Source organism: Phyllobates terribilis, unplaced genomic scaffold (genome assembly GCF_046119375.1).
Source record: "Phyllobates terribilis strain yellow unplaced genomic scaffold, ASM4611937v1 Scaffold_5__5_contigs__length_657084704, whole genome shotgun sequence".
Classification (NCBI taxonomy): domain Eukaryota; kingdom Metazoa; phylum Chordata; class Amphibia; order Anura; family Dendrobatidae; genus Phyllobates; species Phyllobates terribilis.
Window position 1 is genome coordinate 344,179,398 of NW_027362765.1, and position 15,315 is coordinate 344,194,712.

The 15,315-nt window shown below is 43.1% G+C and overlaps 1 protein-coding gene across 1 annotated transcript in view; it reads left to right on the forward strand.

Moving 5' to 3' along the window:
- Positions 1 to 12,652: 12,652 nt before the first annotated feature.
- The window catches only part of RAB11FIP2 (RAB11 family interacting protein 2), a 51,811-nt gene continuing 49,148 nt past the window's right edge, over positions 12,653 to 15,315 (forward strand). The window contains exon 1 of the mRNA XM_073684603.1: positions 12,653 to 13,168. Within this exon, the coding sequence (XP_073540704.1) occupies positions 12,834 to 13,168 (335 nt within the window). The 5' untranslated portion in view covers positions 12,653 to 12,833. The remainder of the gene's footprint in view (positions 13,169 to 15,315) is intronic.

Genomic DNA, 15,315 nt, shown 5'->3' on the forward strand with positions numbered 1-15,315 from the left:
CCAGTTACCCGCACGTTGGAGGATTTGAAGTGTATAAATTGTTTTATTTATGTTTACCTGTGTATTGTTGCTTGTGTATAATTTTGTGTTTCTAGTTCTTTGTAGGAGTCCTTGGTGGATTTACCGGGAATCCTTGTACATAGTTGGAGCGTAACCCAGGACGGACTAAAGACTGTTAAGGACTCGGGGCAGGACAAACCCCTACCTGGTTACGTCTCCCTGTTTTGGTGAAATGGACACCTTGCTTTTCTTCAAAGACTGCACCCGGTTACGGACATGCCGTAACCATCCTTATATGTTTTTCTTATTGTATTATTATTGTTTTTACCTTGTTATGTTTTTCTAAAATATGTTTAGTCCCGGAGTACTAAATTTCACTAGGGGGGAATGTGGCACCCCAGGGGTCTGGTTTCCACAGTAACGGCAATGTTATGTCTGAGAGCAGGTGGGAGGTCTCTTGGTCAGGGATCCTGTGCATGCCACACCTCCTGCCCAGTCCTGGGAGGGGAAGAACTTCCCCTATATAAACCTAGGGCTGAGGCAGGGTTAGTGAGTAGAGAAGAAGTAGAGACAGAGAAACAGTCATAGGAAGAAACAGCAGAAGCTCAGTGGGAGCAATACTACTACGAGTCAGGGGCTGGCAGCTGCAGAGCTCGCCCTGACTGAGAAGCTTTCTTACCGGACCCGGCGTCTGAGGCTGTGGGTACTAACTCTTACCCAGCAGCAGAAGCCGACCGGCAGGGGATTTCAGGTCCTCAGGCCCAGAAACCCGAAGGCACGGTCACACGCGTGGGACCAGCACCGCCATCGTGGAGCGGAAGCCATTAGAAGGCCCCGAGTCACCGGCCATACGGGTGAGCACCACACGGTACACTCAGGGACGTGGGCTACTTATATCCGCTTCTAGCAAGGTAGCCAGAAGAGTACAGTCAGTTTGGGAGGCCTACAACTCCGCCTGGCCAGGGGAGATCCCATCTGCTCAAGGACTGACCAGGCCCCGTTCGCTAGCAAGTACTCCGGGAGGGTCTATCGTTGTTACCAGTAAAGACCCTGAATTACACCGCACCGTCTCTGAGTGGTTCCTGCTACCCCCATCTTCCACGTCGGCTGCCCTGAGGCCATACCCCTCCCGTTGGGGGTTATACTATCACGCTGCACAATTCTACACCGGCCTCAGCGGTCTGCCCTGCAGCGGCAGCTCCATAGCTGCAAATCAACGGGTGGCGTAGTCGACACTCAAATAACATCTATCAAGACTGCCACACACTGAGTCTGACCCCCTAGGCACGGACCGGGTCCCCGCCACTCGGAGACTACAACCCTCATCTGATCCGGTTCCGGGTAAGCCCCCGTGCGCGAGACGCTGCGCGACACAGCAGGCCCAGGGGCGCGTCATATATATACAGGGGGGATATATATATATACACTGTACAGGAACACTGCTATCATCCTGTGTATATATACAGGGGGGGATATATATATATATACACTGTACAGGAACACTGCTATCATCCTGTGTATATACAGGGGGGGATATATATATATACACACCGTACAGGAACACTGCTATCATCCTGTGTATATATACAGGGGGGGATATATATATATATACACTGTACAGGAACACTGCTATCATCCTGTGTATATATACAGGGGGGGATATATATATATACACTGTACAGGAACACTGCTATCATCCTGTGTATATATACAGGGGGGATATATATATATACACCGTACAGGAACACTGCTATCATCCTGTGTATATATACAGTAGGGGGATATATATATATACACTGTACAGGAACACTGCTATCATCCTGTGTATATATACAGGGGGGATATATATATATACACTGTACAGGAACACTGCTATCATCCTGTGTATATATACAGGGGGGGATATATATATATACACTGTACAGGAACACTGCTATCATCCTGTGTATATATACAGGGGGGATATATATATATACACTGTACAGGAACACTGCTATCATCCTGTGTATATATACAGGGGGGGATATATATATACACTGTACAGGAACACTGCTATCATCCTGTGTATATATACAGGGGGGGATATATATATATACACTGTACAGGAACACTGCTATCATCCTGTGTATATATACAGGGGGGATATATATATATACACTGTACAGGAACACTGCTATCATCCTGTGTATATATACAGGGGGGATATATATATATACACTGTACAGGAACACTGCTATCATCCTGTGTATATATACAGGGGGGGATATATATATACACTGTACAGGAACACTGCTATCATCCTGTGTATATATACAGGGGGGGATATATATATATACACTGTACAGGTACACTGCTATCATCCTGTGTATATATACAGGGGGGATATATATATATACACTGTACAGGAACACTGCTATCATCCTGTGTATATATACAGGGGGGGATATATATATACACTGTACAGGAACACTGCTATCATCCTGTGTATATATACAGGGGGGGATATATATATATACACTGTACAGGAACACTGCTATCATCCTGTGTATATATACAGGGGGGGATATATATATATACACTGTACAGGAACACTGCTATCATCCTGTGTATATATACAGGGGGGATATATATATATACACTGTACAGGAACACTGCTATCATCCTGTGTATATATACAGGGGGGATATATATATATATACACTGTACAGGAACACTGCTATCATCCTGTGTATATATACAGGGGGGATATATATATATACACTGTACAGGAACACTGCTATCATCCTGTGTATATATACAGGGGGGATATATATATATATACACTGTACAGGAACACTGCTATCATCCTGTGTATATATACAGGGGGGATATATATATTATATATATATATATATACACTGTACAGGAACACTGCTATCATCCTGTGTATATATACAGGGGGGATATATATATATATACTGTACAGGAACACTGCTATCATCCTGTGTATATATACAGGGGGATATATATATATATATACACTGTACAGGAACACTGCTATCATCCTGTGTATATATACAGGGGGGATATATATATATACACTGTACAGGAACACTGCTATCATCCTGTGTATATATACAGGGGGGATATATATATATACACTGTACAGGAACACTGCTATCATCCTGTGTATATATACAGGGGGGATATATATATATACACTGTACAGGAACACTGCTATCATCCTGTGTATATATACAGGGGGGGATATATATATACACTGTACAGGAACACTGCTATCATCCTGTGTATATATACAGGGGGGGATATATATATATACACTGTACAGGTACACTGCTATCATCCTGTGTATATATACAGGGGGGGATATATATATATACACTGTACAGGAACACTGCTATCATCCTGTGTATATATACAGGGGGGGATATATATATATACACTGTACAGGAACACTGCTATCATCCTGTGTATATATACAGGGGGGGATATATATATATATACTGTACAGGAACACTGCTATCATCCTGTGTATATATACAGGGGGGATATATATATATACACTGTACAGGAACACTGCTATCATCCTGTGTATATATACAGGGGGGATATATATATATACACTGTACAGGAACACTGCTATCATCCTGTGTATATATACAGGGGGGATATATATATATATACACTGTACAGGAACACTGCTATCATCCTGTGTATATATACAGGGGGGATATATATATATACACTGTACAGGAACACTGCTATCATCCTGTGTATATATACAGGGGGGATATATATATATATACACTGTACAGGAACACTGCTATCATCCTGTGTATATATACAGGGGGATATATATATATACACTGTACAGGAACACTGCTATCATCCTGTGTATATATACAGGGGGGATATATATATATATATATATATACACTGTACAGGAACACTGCTATCATCCTGTGTATATATACAGGGGGGATATATATATATATACTGTACAGGAACACTGCTATCATCCTGTGTATATATACAGGGGGATATATATATATATACACTGTACAGGAACACTGCTATCATCCTGTGTATATATACAGGGGGGGATATATATATATACACTGTACAGGAACACTGCTATCATCCTGTGTATATATACAGGGGGGATATATATATATACACTGTACAGGAACACTGCTATCATCCTGTGTATATATACAGGGGGGGATATATATATACACTGTACAGGAACACTGCTATCATCCTGTGTATATATACAGGGGGGGATATATATATATACACTGTACAGGTACACTGCTATCATCCTGTGTATATATACAGGGGGGATATATATATATACACTGTACAGGAACACTGCTATCATCCTGTATATATACAGGGGGGATATATATATATACAGTACAGACCAAAAGTTTGGACACACCTTCTCATTTAAAGATTTTTCTGTATTTTCTTGACTATGAAAATTGTACATTCACACTGAAGGCATCAAAACTATGAATTATCACATGTGGAATTATATACTTAACAAAAAAGTGTGAAACAACTGAAAATATGTCTTATATTCTAGGTTCTTCACAGTAGCCACCTTTTGCTTTGATGACTGCTTTGCACACTCTTGGCATTCTCTTGATGAGCTTTAAGAGGTAGTCACCGGAAATGGTCTTCACTTCACAGGTGTGCCCTGTCAGGTTTAATAAGTGGGATTTCTTGCCTTATAAATGGGGTTGGGACCATCAGTTGTGTTGTGCAGAAGTCTGGTGGATACACAGCTGATAGTCCTACTGAATAGACTGTTAGAATTTGTATTATGGCAAGAAAAAAGCAGCTAAGTAAAGAAAAACGAGTGGCCATCATTACTTTAAGAAATGAAGGTCAGTCAGTCCGAAAAATTGGGAAAACTTTGAAAGTGTCCCCAAGTGCAGTTGCAAAAACCATCAAGCGCTACAAAGAAACTGGCTCACATGAGGACCGCCCCAGGAAAGGAAGACCAAGAGTCACCTCTGCTTCTGAGGATAAGTTTATCCGAGTCACCAGCCTCAGAAATCGCAGGTTAACAGCAGCTCAGATTAGAGACCAGGTCAATGCCACACAGAGTTCTAGCAGCAGACACATCTCTACAACAACTGTTAAGAGGAGACTTTGTGCAGCAGGCCTTCATGGTAAAATAGCTGCTAGGAAACCACTGCTAAGGACAGGCAACAAGCAGAAGAGACTTGTTTGGGCTAAAGAACACAAGGAATGGACATTAGACCAGTGGAAATCTGTGCTTTGGTCTGATGAGTCCAAATTTGAGATCTTTGGTTCAAACCACCGTGTCTTTGTGCGACACAGAAAAGGTGAACGGATGGACTCTACATGCCTGGTTCCCACCGTGAAGCATGGAGGAGGAGGTGTGATGGTGTGGGGGGGCTTTGCTGGTGACATTGTTGGGGATTTATTCAAAATTGCAGGCATACTGAACCAGCATGGCTACCACAGCATCTTGCAGCGGCATGCTATTCCATCCGGTTTGCGTTTAGTTGGACCATCATTTATTTTTCAACAGGACAATGACCCCAAACACCTCCAGGCTGTGTAAGGGCTATTTGACCAAGAAGGAGAGTGATGGGGGGCTACGCCAGATGACCTGGCCTCCACAGTCACCAGACCTGAACCCAATCGAGATGGTTTGGGGTGAGCTGGACCACAGAGTGAAGGCAAAAGGGCCAACAAGTGCTAAGCATCTCCGGGAACTCCTTCAAGATTGTTGGAAGACCATTTCCGGTGACTACCTCTTGAAGCTCATCAAGAGAATGCCAAGAGTGTGCAAAGCAGTCATCAAAGCAAAAGGTGGCTACTGTGAAGAACCTAGAATATAAGACATATTTTCAGTTGTTTCACACTTTTTTGGTAAGTATATAATTCCACATGTGATAATTCATAGTTTTGATGCCTTCAGTGTGAATGTACAATTTTCATAGTCATGAAAATACGGAAAAATCTTTAAATGAGAAGGTGTGTCCAAACTTTTGGTCTGTACTGTATACAGGGGGGATATATATATATATATACACTGTACAGGAACACTGCTATCATCCTGTGTATATATACAGGGGGATATATATATATACACTGTACAGGAACACTGCTATCATCCTGTGTATATATACAGGGGGGATATATATATACACTGTACAGGAACACTGCTATCATCCTGTGTATATATACAGGGGGGATATATATATATACACTGTACAGGAACACTGCTATCATCCTGTGTATATATACAGGGGGGGTATATATATATATATACACTGTACAGGAACACTGCTATCATCCTGTGTATATATACAGGGGGATATATATATATACACTGTACAGGAACACTGCTATCATCCTGTGTATATATACAGGGGGGGATATATATATATACACTGTACAGGAACACTGCTATCATCCTGTGTATATATACAGGGGGGATATATATATATACACTGTACAGGAACACTGCTATCATCCTGTGTATATATACAGGGGGATATATATATATATACACTGTACAGGAACACTGCTATCATCCTGTGTATATATACAGGGGGGGTATATATATATACACTGTACAGGAACACTGCTATCATCCTGTGTATATATACAGGGGGGGTATATATATACACTGTACAGGAACACTGCTATCATCCTGTGTATATATACAGGGGGGGGGATATATATATACACACTGTACAGGAACACTGCTATCATCCTGTGTATATATACAGGGGGGGTATATATATACACTGTACAGGAACACTGCTATCATCCTGTGTATATATACAGGGGGGGTATATATATACACTGTACAGGAACACTGCTATCATCCTGTGTATATATACAGGGGGGGGATATATATATACACTGTACAGGAACACTGCTATCATCCTGTGTATATATACAGGGGGGGTATATATATACACTGTACAGGAACACTGCTATCATCCTGTGTATATATACAGGGGGATATATATATATACACTGTACAGGAACACTGCTATCATCCTGTGTATATATACAGGGGGGGATATATATATATACACTGTACAGGAACACTGCTATCATCCTGTGTATATATACAGGGGGGGTATATATATATACACTGTACAGGAACACTGCTATCATCCTGTGTATATATACAGGGGGGGATATATATATATACACTGTACAGGAACACTGCTATCATCCTGTGTATATATACAGGGGGGGATATATATATATACACTGTACAGGAACACTGCTATCATCCTGTGTATATATACAGGGGGGGTATATATATACACTGTACAGGAACACTGCTATCATCCTGTGTATATATACAGGGGGGGGGATATATATATACACTGTACAGGAACACTGCTATCATCCTGTGTATATATACAGGGGGGGATATATATATATACACTGTACAGGAACACTGCTATCATCCTGTGTATATATACAGGGGGGATATATATATATATACACTGTACAGGAACACTGCTATCATCCTGTGTATATATACAGGGGGGGTATATATATACACTGTACAGGAACACTGCTATCATCCTGTGTATATATACAGGGGGGATATATATATATATACACTGTACAGGAACACTGCTATCATCCTGTGTATATATACAGGGGGGGTATATATATATATACACTGTACAGGAACACTGCTATCATCCTGTGTATATATACAGGGGGGGGATATATATATATACACTGTACAGGAACACTGCTATCATCCTGTGTATATATACAGGGGGGATATATATATATATACACTGTACAGGAACACTGCTATCATCCTGTGTATATATACAGGGGGGGGGATATATATATATACACTGTACAGGAACACTGCTATCATCCTGTGTATATATACAGGGGGGGATATATATATATATACACTGTACAGGAACACTGCTATCATCCTGTGTATATATACAGGGGGGGTATATATATATACACTGTACAGGAACACTGCTATCATCCTGTGTATATATACAGGGGGGATATATATATATACACTGTACAGGAACACTGCTATCATCCTGTGTATATATACAGGGGGGGATATATATATATATATATATACACTGTACAGGAACACTGCTATCATCCTGTGTATATATACAGGGGGGGTATATATATACACTGTACAGGAACACTGCTATCATCCTGTGTATATATACAGGGGGGGATATATATATATATATATACACTGTACAGGAACACTGCTATCATCCTGTGTATATATACAGGGGGGGTATATATATACACTGTACAGGAACACTGCTATCATCCTGTGTATATATACAGGGGGGATATATATATATATACACTGTACAGGAACACTGCTATCATCCTGTGTATATATACAGGGGGGGTATATATATATATACACTGTACAGGAACACTGCTATCATCCTGTGTATATATACAGGGGGGGATATATATATATACACTGTACAGGAACACTGCTATCATCCTGTGTATATATACAGGGGGGATATATATATATATACACTGTACAGGAACACTGCTATCATCCTGTGTATATATACAGGGGGATATATATATATACACTGTACAGGAACACTGCTATCATCCTGTGTATATATACAGGGGGGGATATATATATATATATACACTGTACAGGAACACTGCTATCATCCTGTGTATATATACAGGGGGATATATATATATATACACTGTACAGGAACACTGCTATCATCCTGTGTATATATACAGGGGGGATATATATATATATACACTGTACAGGAACACTGCTATCATCCTGTGTATATATACAGGGGGGGGATATATATATATACACTGTACAGGAACACTGCTATCATCCTGTGTATATATACAGGGGGGGATATATATATATATACACTGTACAGGAACACTGCTATCATCCTGTGTATATATACAGGGGGGGTATATATATACACTGTACAGGAACACTGCTATCATCCTGTGTATATATACAGGGGGGGATATATATATATATACACTGTACAGGAACACTGCTATCATCCTGTGTATATATACAGGGGGGGTATATATATACACTGTACAGGAACACTGCTATCATCCTGTGTATATATACAGGGGGGGATATATATATATACACTGTACAGGAACACTGCTATCATCCTGTGTATATATACAGGGGGATATATATATATACACTGTACAGGAACACTGCCATCATCCTGTGTATATATACAGGGGGGATATATATATATATACTGTACAGGAACACTGCTATCATCCTGTGTATATATACAGGGGAGGATATATATATATACACTGTACAGGAACACTGCTATCATCCTGTGTATATATACAGGGGGGATATATATATATACACTGTACAGGAACACTGCTATCATCCTGTGTATATATACAGGGGGGATATATATATATACACTGTACAGGAACACTGCTATCATCCTGTGTATATATACAGGGGGGGATATATATATATATACACTGTACAGGAACACTGCTATCATCCTGTGTATATATACAGGGGGGGATATATATATATATACACTGTACAGGAACACTGCTATCATCCTGTGTATATATACAGGGAGGATATATATATATATATATATACTGTACAGGAACACTGCTATCATCCTGTGTATATATACAGGGGGGGATATATATATATACACTGTACAGGAACACTGCTATCATCCTGTGTATATATACAGGGGGGATATATATATATACACTGTACAGGAACACTGCTATCATCCTGTGTATATATACAGGGGGGATATATATATATACACTGTACAGGAACACTGCTATCATCCTGTGTATATATACAGGGGGGATATATATATATACACTGTACAGGAACACTGCTATCATCCTGTGTATATATACAGGGGGGGATATATATATATACACTGTACAGGAACACTGCTATCATCCTGTGTATATATACAGGGGGGGATATATATATATACACTGTACAGGAACACTGCTATCATCCTGTGTATATATACAGGGGGATATATATATATACACTGTACAGGAACACTGCCATCATCCTGTGTATATATACAGGGGGGATATATATATATATATATACACTGTACAGGAACACTGCTATCATCCTGTGTATATATACAGGGGGGATATATATATATACACTGTACAGGAACACTGCTATCATCCTGTGTATATATACAGGGGGATATATATATATACACTGTACAGGAACACTGCTATCATCCTGTGTATATATACAGGGGGATATATATATATATATATACACTGTACAGGAACACTGCTATCATCCTGTGTATATATACAGGGGGGATATATATATATATACTGTACAGGAACACTGCTATCATCCTGTGTATATATACAGGGGGGGATATATATATATACACTGTACAGGAACACTGCTATCATCCTGTGTATATATACAGGGGGATATATATATATATATATACACTGTACAGGAACACTGCTATCATCCTGTGTATATATACAGGGGGGATATATATATATATACTGTACAGGAACACTGCTATCATCCTGTGTATATATACAGGGGGGGATATATATATATATATACACTGTACAGGAACACTGCTATCATCCTGTGTATATATACAGGGGGGATATATATATATACACTGTACAGGAACACTGCTATCATCCTGTGTATATATACAGGGGGGATATATATATATACACTGTACAGGAACACTGCTATCATCCTGTGTATATATACAGGGGGGATATATATATATATACACTGTACAGGAACACTGCTATCATCCTGTGTATATATACAGGGGGGTATATATATATATACACTGTACAGGAACACTGCTATCATCCTGTATATATATACAGGGGGGTATATATATATATATACACTGTACAGGAACACTGCTATCATCCTGTGTATATATACAGGGGGGATATATATATATACACTGTACAGGAACACTGCTATCATCCTGTGTATATATACAGGGGGGATATATATATATATACACTGTACAGGAACACTGCTATCATCCTGTGTATATATACAGGGGGGTATATATATATATACACTGTACAGGAACACTGCTATCATCCTGTGTATATATACAGGGGGGTATATATATATATATACACTGTACAGGAACACTGCTATCATCCTGTGTATATATACAGGGGGATATATATATATATATATATATATACACTGTACAGGAACACTGCTATCATCCTGTGTATATATACAGGGGGATATATATATATACACTGTACAGGAACACTGCTATCATCCTGTGTATATATACAGGGGGGGATATATATATATACACTGTACAGGAACACTGCTATCATCCTGTGTATATATACAGGGGGATATATATATATATACACTGTACAGGAACACTGCTATCATCCTGTGTATATATACAGGGGGGGATATATATATATACACTGTACAGGAACACTGCTATCATCCTGTGTATATATACAGGGGGATATATATATATACACTGTACAGGAACACTGCTATCATCCTGTGTATATATACAGGGGGGGATATATATATATACACTGTACAGGAACACTGCTATCATCCTGTGTATATATACAGGGGGGTATATATATATATATACACTGTACAGGAACACTGCTATCATCCTGTGTATATATACAGGGGGATATATATATATATATATATATATATATATATATATATATACACTGTACAGGAACACTGCTATCATCCTGTGTATATATACAGGGGGATATATATATATACACTGTACAGGAACACTGCTATCATCCTGTGTATATATACAGGGGGATATATATATATATACACTGTACAGGAACACTGCTATCATCCTGTGTATATATACAGAGGGGGATATATATATATACACTGTACAGGAACACTGCTATCATCCTGTGTATATATACAGGGGGATATATATATATACACTGTACAGGAACACTGCTATCATCCTGTGTATATATACAGAGGGGGATATATATATATACACTGTACAGGAACACTGCTATCATCCTGTGTATATATACAGGGGGGATATATATATATACACTGTACAGGAACACTGCTATCATCCTGTGTATATATACAGGGGGGATATATATATATACACTGTACAGGAACACTGCTATCATCCTGTGTATATATACAGGGGGGATATATATATATACACTGTACAGGAACACTGCTATCATCCTGTGTATATATACAGGGGGGGGGATATATATATATACTGTACAGGAACACTGCTATCATCCTGTGTATATATACAGGGAGGATATATATATATATATACTGTACAGGAACACTGCTATCATCCTGTGTATATATACAGGGGGATATATATATATACACTGTACAGGAACACTGCTATCATCCTGTGTATATATACAGGGGGATATATATATATACACTGTACAGGAACACTGCTATCATCCTGTGTATATATACAGGGGGGGATATATATATATACTGTACAGGAACACTGCTATCATCCTGTGTATATATACAGGGGGGATATATATATATATATACTCGGTGTGTCGGGCAGGTGAGGAGGAGGAGGTTGCAGCTGGTTGGCTGAGGCGCCGGTGACAGCGCTGGGAGCGGCCATTCCCGGTTGTGTTGTCGCGCTGCGGCCGTACAGCGGGGTGCGGGGGTCGCCATGGCGGGCGCAGACAGCGGGTGACAGGATGGTGGTCCGCCTCCGGTAGAGCCGGTGGTGCTCGGCGGCAGCATGGAGGAGCGCTGGCTGCCCACCCATGTGCAGGTGACGGTGCTGCAGGCCCGGGAGCTGCAGCCTAAGGGCAAACACGGCGCCAACGACGCGTACAGCATCATGCAGCTGGGCCGGGAGAAGTACTGCACGTCCGTGGTGGAGAAGAGCCTGAGCCCGGTGTGGAAGGAAGAGGCCTCGTTCGAGCTGCCCGGCCTGATGGAGCCGCAGAGGCCGGAGCAGAGGCTGCTGCTGACCGCCATGCACCGCTCCCTGGTCGGCCTGGACAAGTTCCTGGGCCAGGTGTCCATCAACCTGAGCGGCCTGTACGAGGAGAGGACGCCGAGCAAGACGGAGTAAGTGTGGGAGCCGCAGCAGCTGTAATGCCTGGGCGTCTCATGGTGGTGCGGAGCGTCTCATGATAGTGTGTGGCGGTGCAGGGCGTCTCATGGTAGTGTGTGGCGGTGCGGAGCGTCTCAGGGCGGTGCAGGGTGTCTCATGGTAGTGTGTGGCGGTGCAGGGCATCTCAGGATGGTGCGGAGCGTCTCAGGGCGGTGCAGGGTGTCTCATGGTAGTGTGTGGCGGTGCAGGGCATCTCAGGATGGTGCGAAGCGTCTCAGGGCGGTGCGGGGTGTCTCATGGTAGTGTGTGGCGGTGCAGGGCATCTCAGGATGGTGCGGAGCGTCTCAGGGCGGTGCAGGGTGTCTCATGGTAGTGTGTGGCGGTGCAGGGCGTCTCAGGATGGTGCGGAGCGTCTCAGGGCGGTGCAGGGTGTCTCATGGTAGTGTGTGGCGGTGCAGGGCATCTCAGGATGGTGCGGAGCGTCTCAGGGCGGTGCAGGGTGTCTCATGGTAGTGTGTGGCGGTGCAGGGCATCTCAGGATGGTGCGGAGCGTCTCAGGGCGGTGCAGGGTGTCTCATGGTAGTGTGTGGCGGTGCAGGGCATCTCAGGATGGTGCGGAGCGTCTCAGGGCGGTGCAGGGTGTCTCATGGTAGTGTGTGGCGGTGCAGGGCATCTCAGGATGGTGCGGAGCGTCTCAGGGCGGTGCGGGGTGTCTCATGGTAGTGTGTGGCGGTGCAGGGCATCTCAGGATGGTGCGGAGCGTCTCAGGGCGGTGCAGGGTGTCTCATGGTAGTGTGTGGCGGTGCAGGGCATCTCAGGATGGTGCGGAGCGTCTCAAGGCGGTGCAGGGTGTCTCATAGTGGTGCGTGGCGTCTCAGGGTGGCACGGGTCATCTCAGGGCGTCGCGGGTCATCTCAGGGTGGTGCAGGTCATCTCAGGGTGGTGCAGGTCATCTCAGGGTGGTGCAGGGCGTCTCAGCGTGGTGTGGGGCATCTCAGGGTGTCTCATGGTGGCGCGTGGCGTCTCAGGGCGGTGCGGGGCGTCTCAGAGAGGTTCAGGGCGGTGCAGGGCGTGTCAGAGAGGCTCAGGGCGGAGCGGGACGTCTCAGGGCATCTCAGGGTGGTGCGTGGCATCTCAGAGAGGCTCAGGGCGGTGCCTGGCGTCTCAGGGTGGTAATAGACATTGTGACTGTGAGGGGGCACACTATAGGGGGTCTGTATGGACTCTGCTGTGACTGTGAGGGCCACACTAGGGGGTCTGTATGGACTGCTGTGACTGAGGGGACACACTATAGGGGGTCTGTATAGACTCTGCTGTGACTTAGGGGCACACTATAGGGGGTCTATATGGACTCTGCTGTGACTTAGGGGCACACTATAGGGGGTCTGTATGGACTCTGCTGTGACTTAGGGGCACACTATAGGGGTCTGTATGAATTCTGCTGTGACTGAGGGGGCACACTATAGGGGGTCTATATGGACTGCTGTGACTTGGGGGCACTATAGGGGGTCTGAATGGACTCTGCTGTGACTGTGAGGGGGTCACACTATAGGGGTCTGTATGGACTCTGCTGTGACTGTGAGGGGGGTACACTATAGAGGGTCTATATGGACTCTTGTGACTGGGGGCACACTATAGAGGGTCTATAGACTCTGCTGTGACTGTGAGGGGGGTACACTATAGGGGGTCTGTATGGACTCGGCTGTGACTGAGCAGGGCACACTATAGGGGGTCTGTATAGACTCTGCTGTGACTGTGAGGCGGTTACACTATAGGGGTCTGTATGGACTCTGCTGTGACTGGGGGGGGGGCACACTATAGGGGGTCTGTATGGACTCGGCTGTGACTGAGCGGGGCACACTATAGGGGGTCTGTATGGACTCGGCTGTGACTGATGGGGCACAGTATAGGGGGGTCTGTATGGACTCTGCTGTGACTGAGGGGGCACACTATAGGGGGTCTGTATAGACTGCTGTGACTGAGGGGGCACACTATAGGGGGTCTGTATAGACTACTGTGACTGAGGGGGCACACTATAGGGGGTCTGTATGGACTGCTGTGACTGAGGGGGCACACTATATGGGGTCTGTATGGACTGGTGTGACTGAGGGGGCACACTATAGGGGGTCTGTATGGACTCTTATTGTAACTGAAGGGGCAC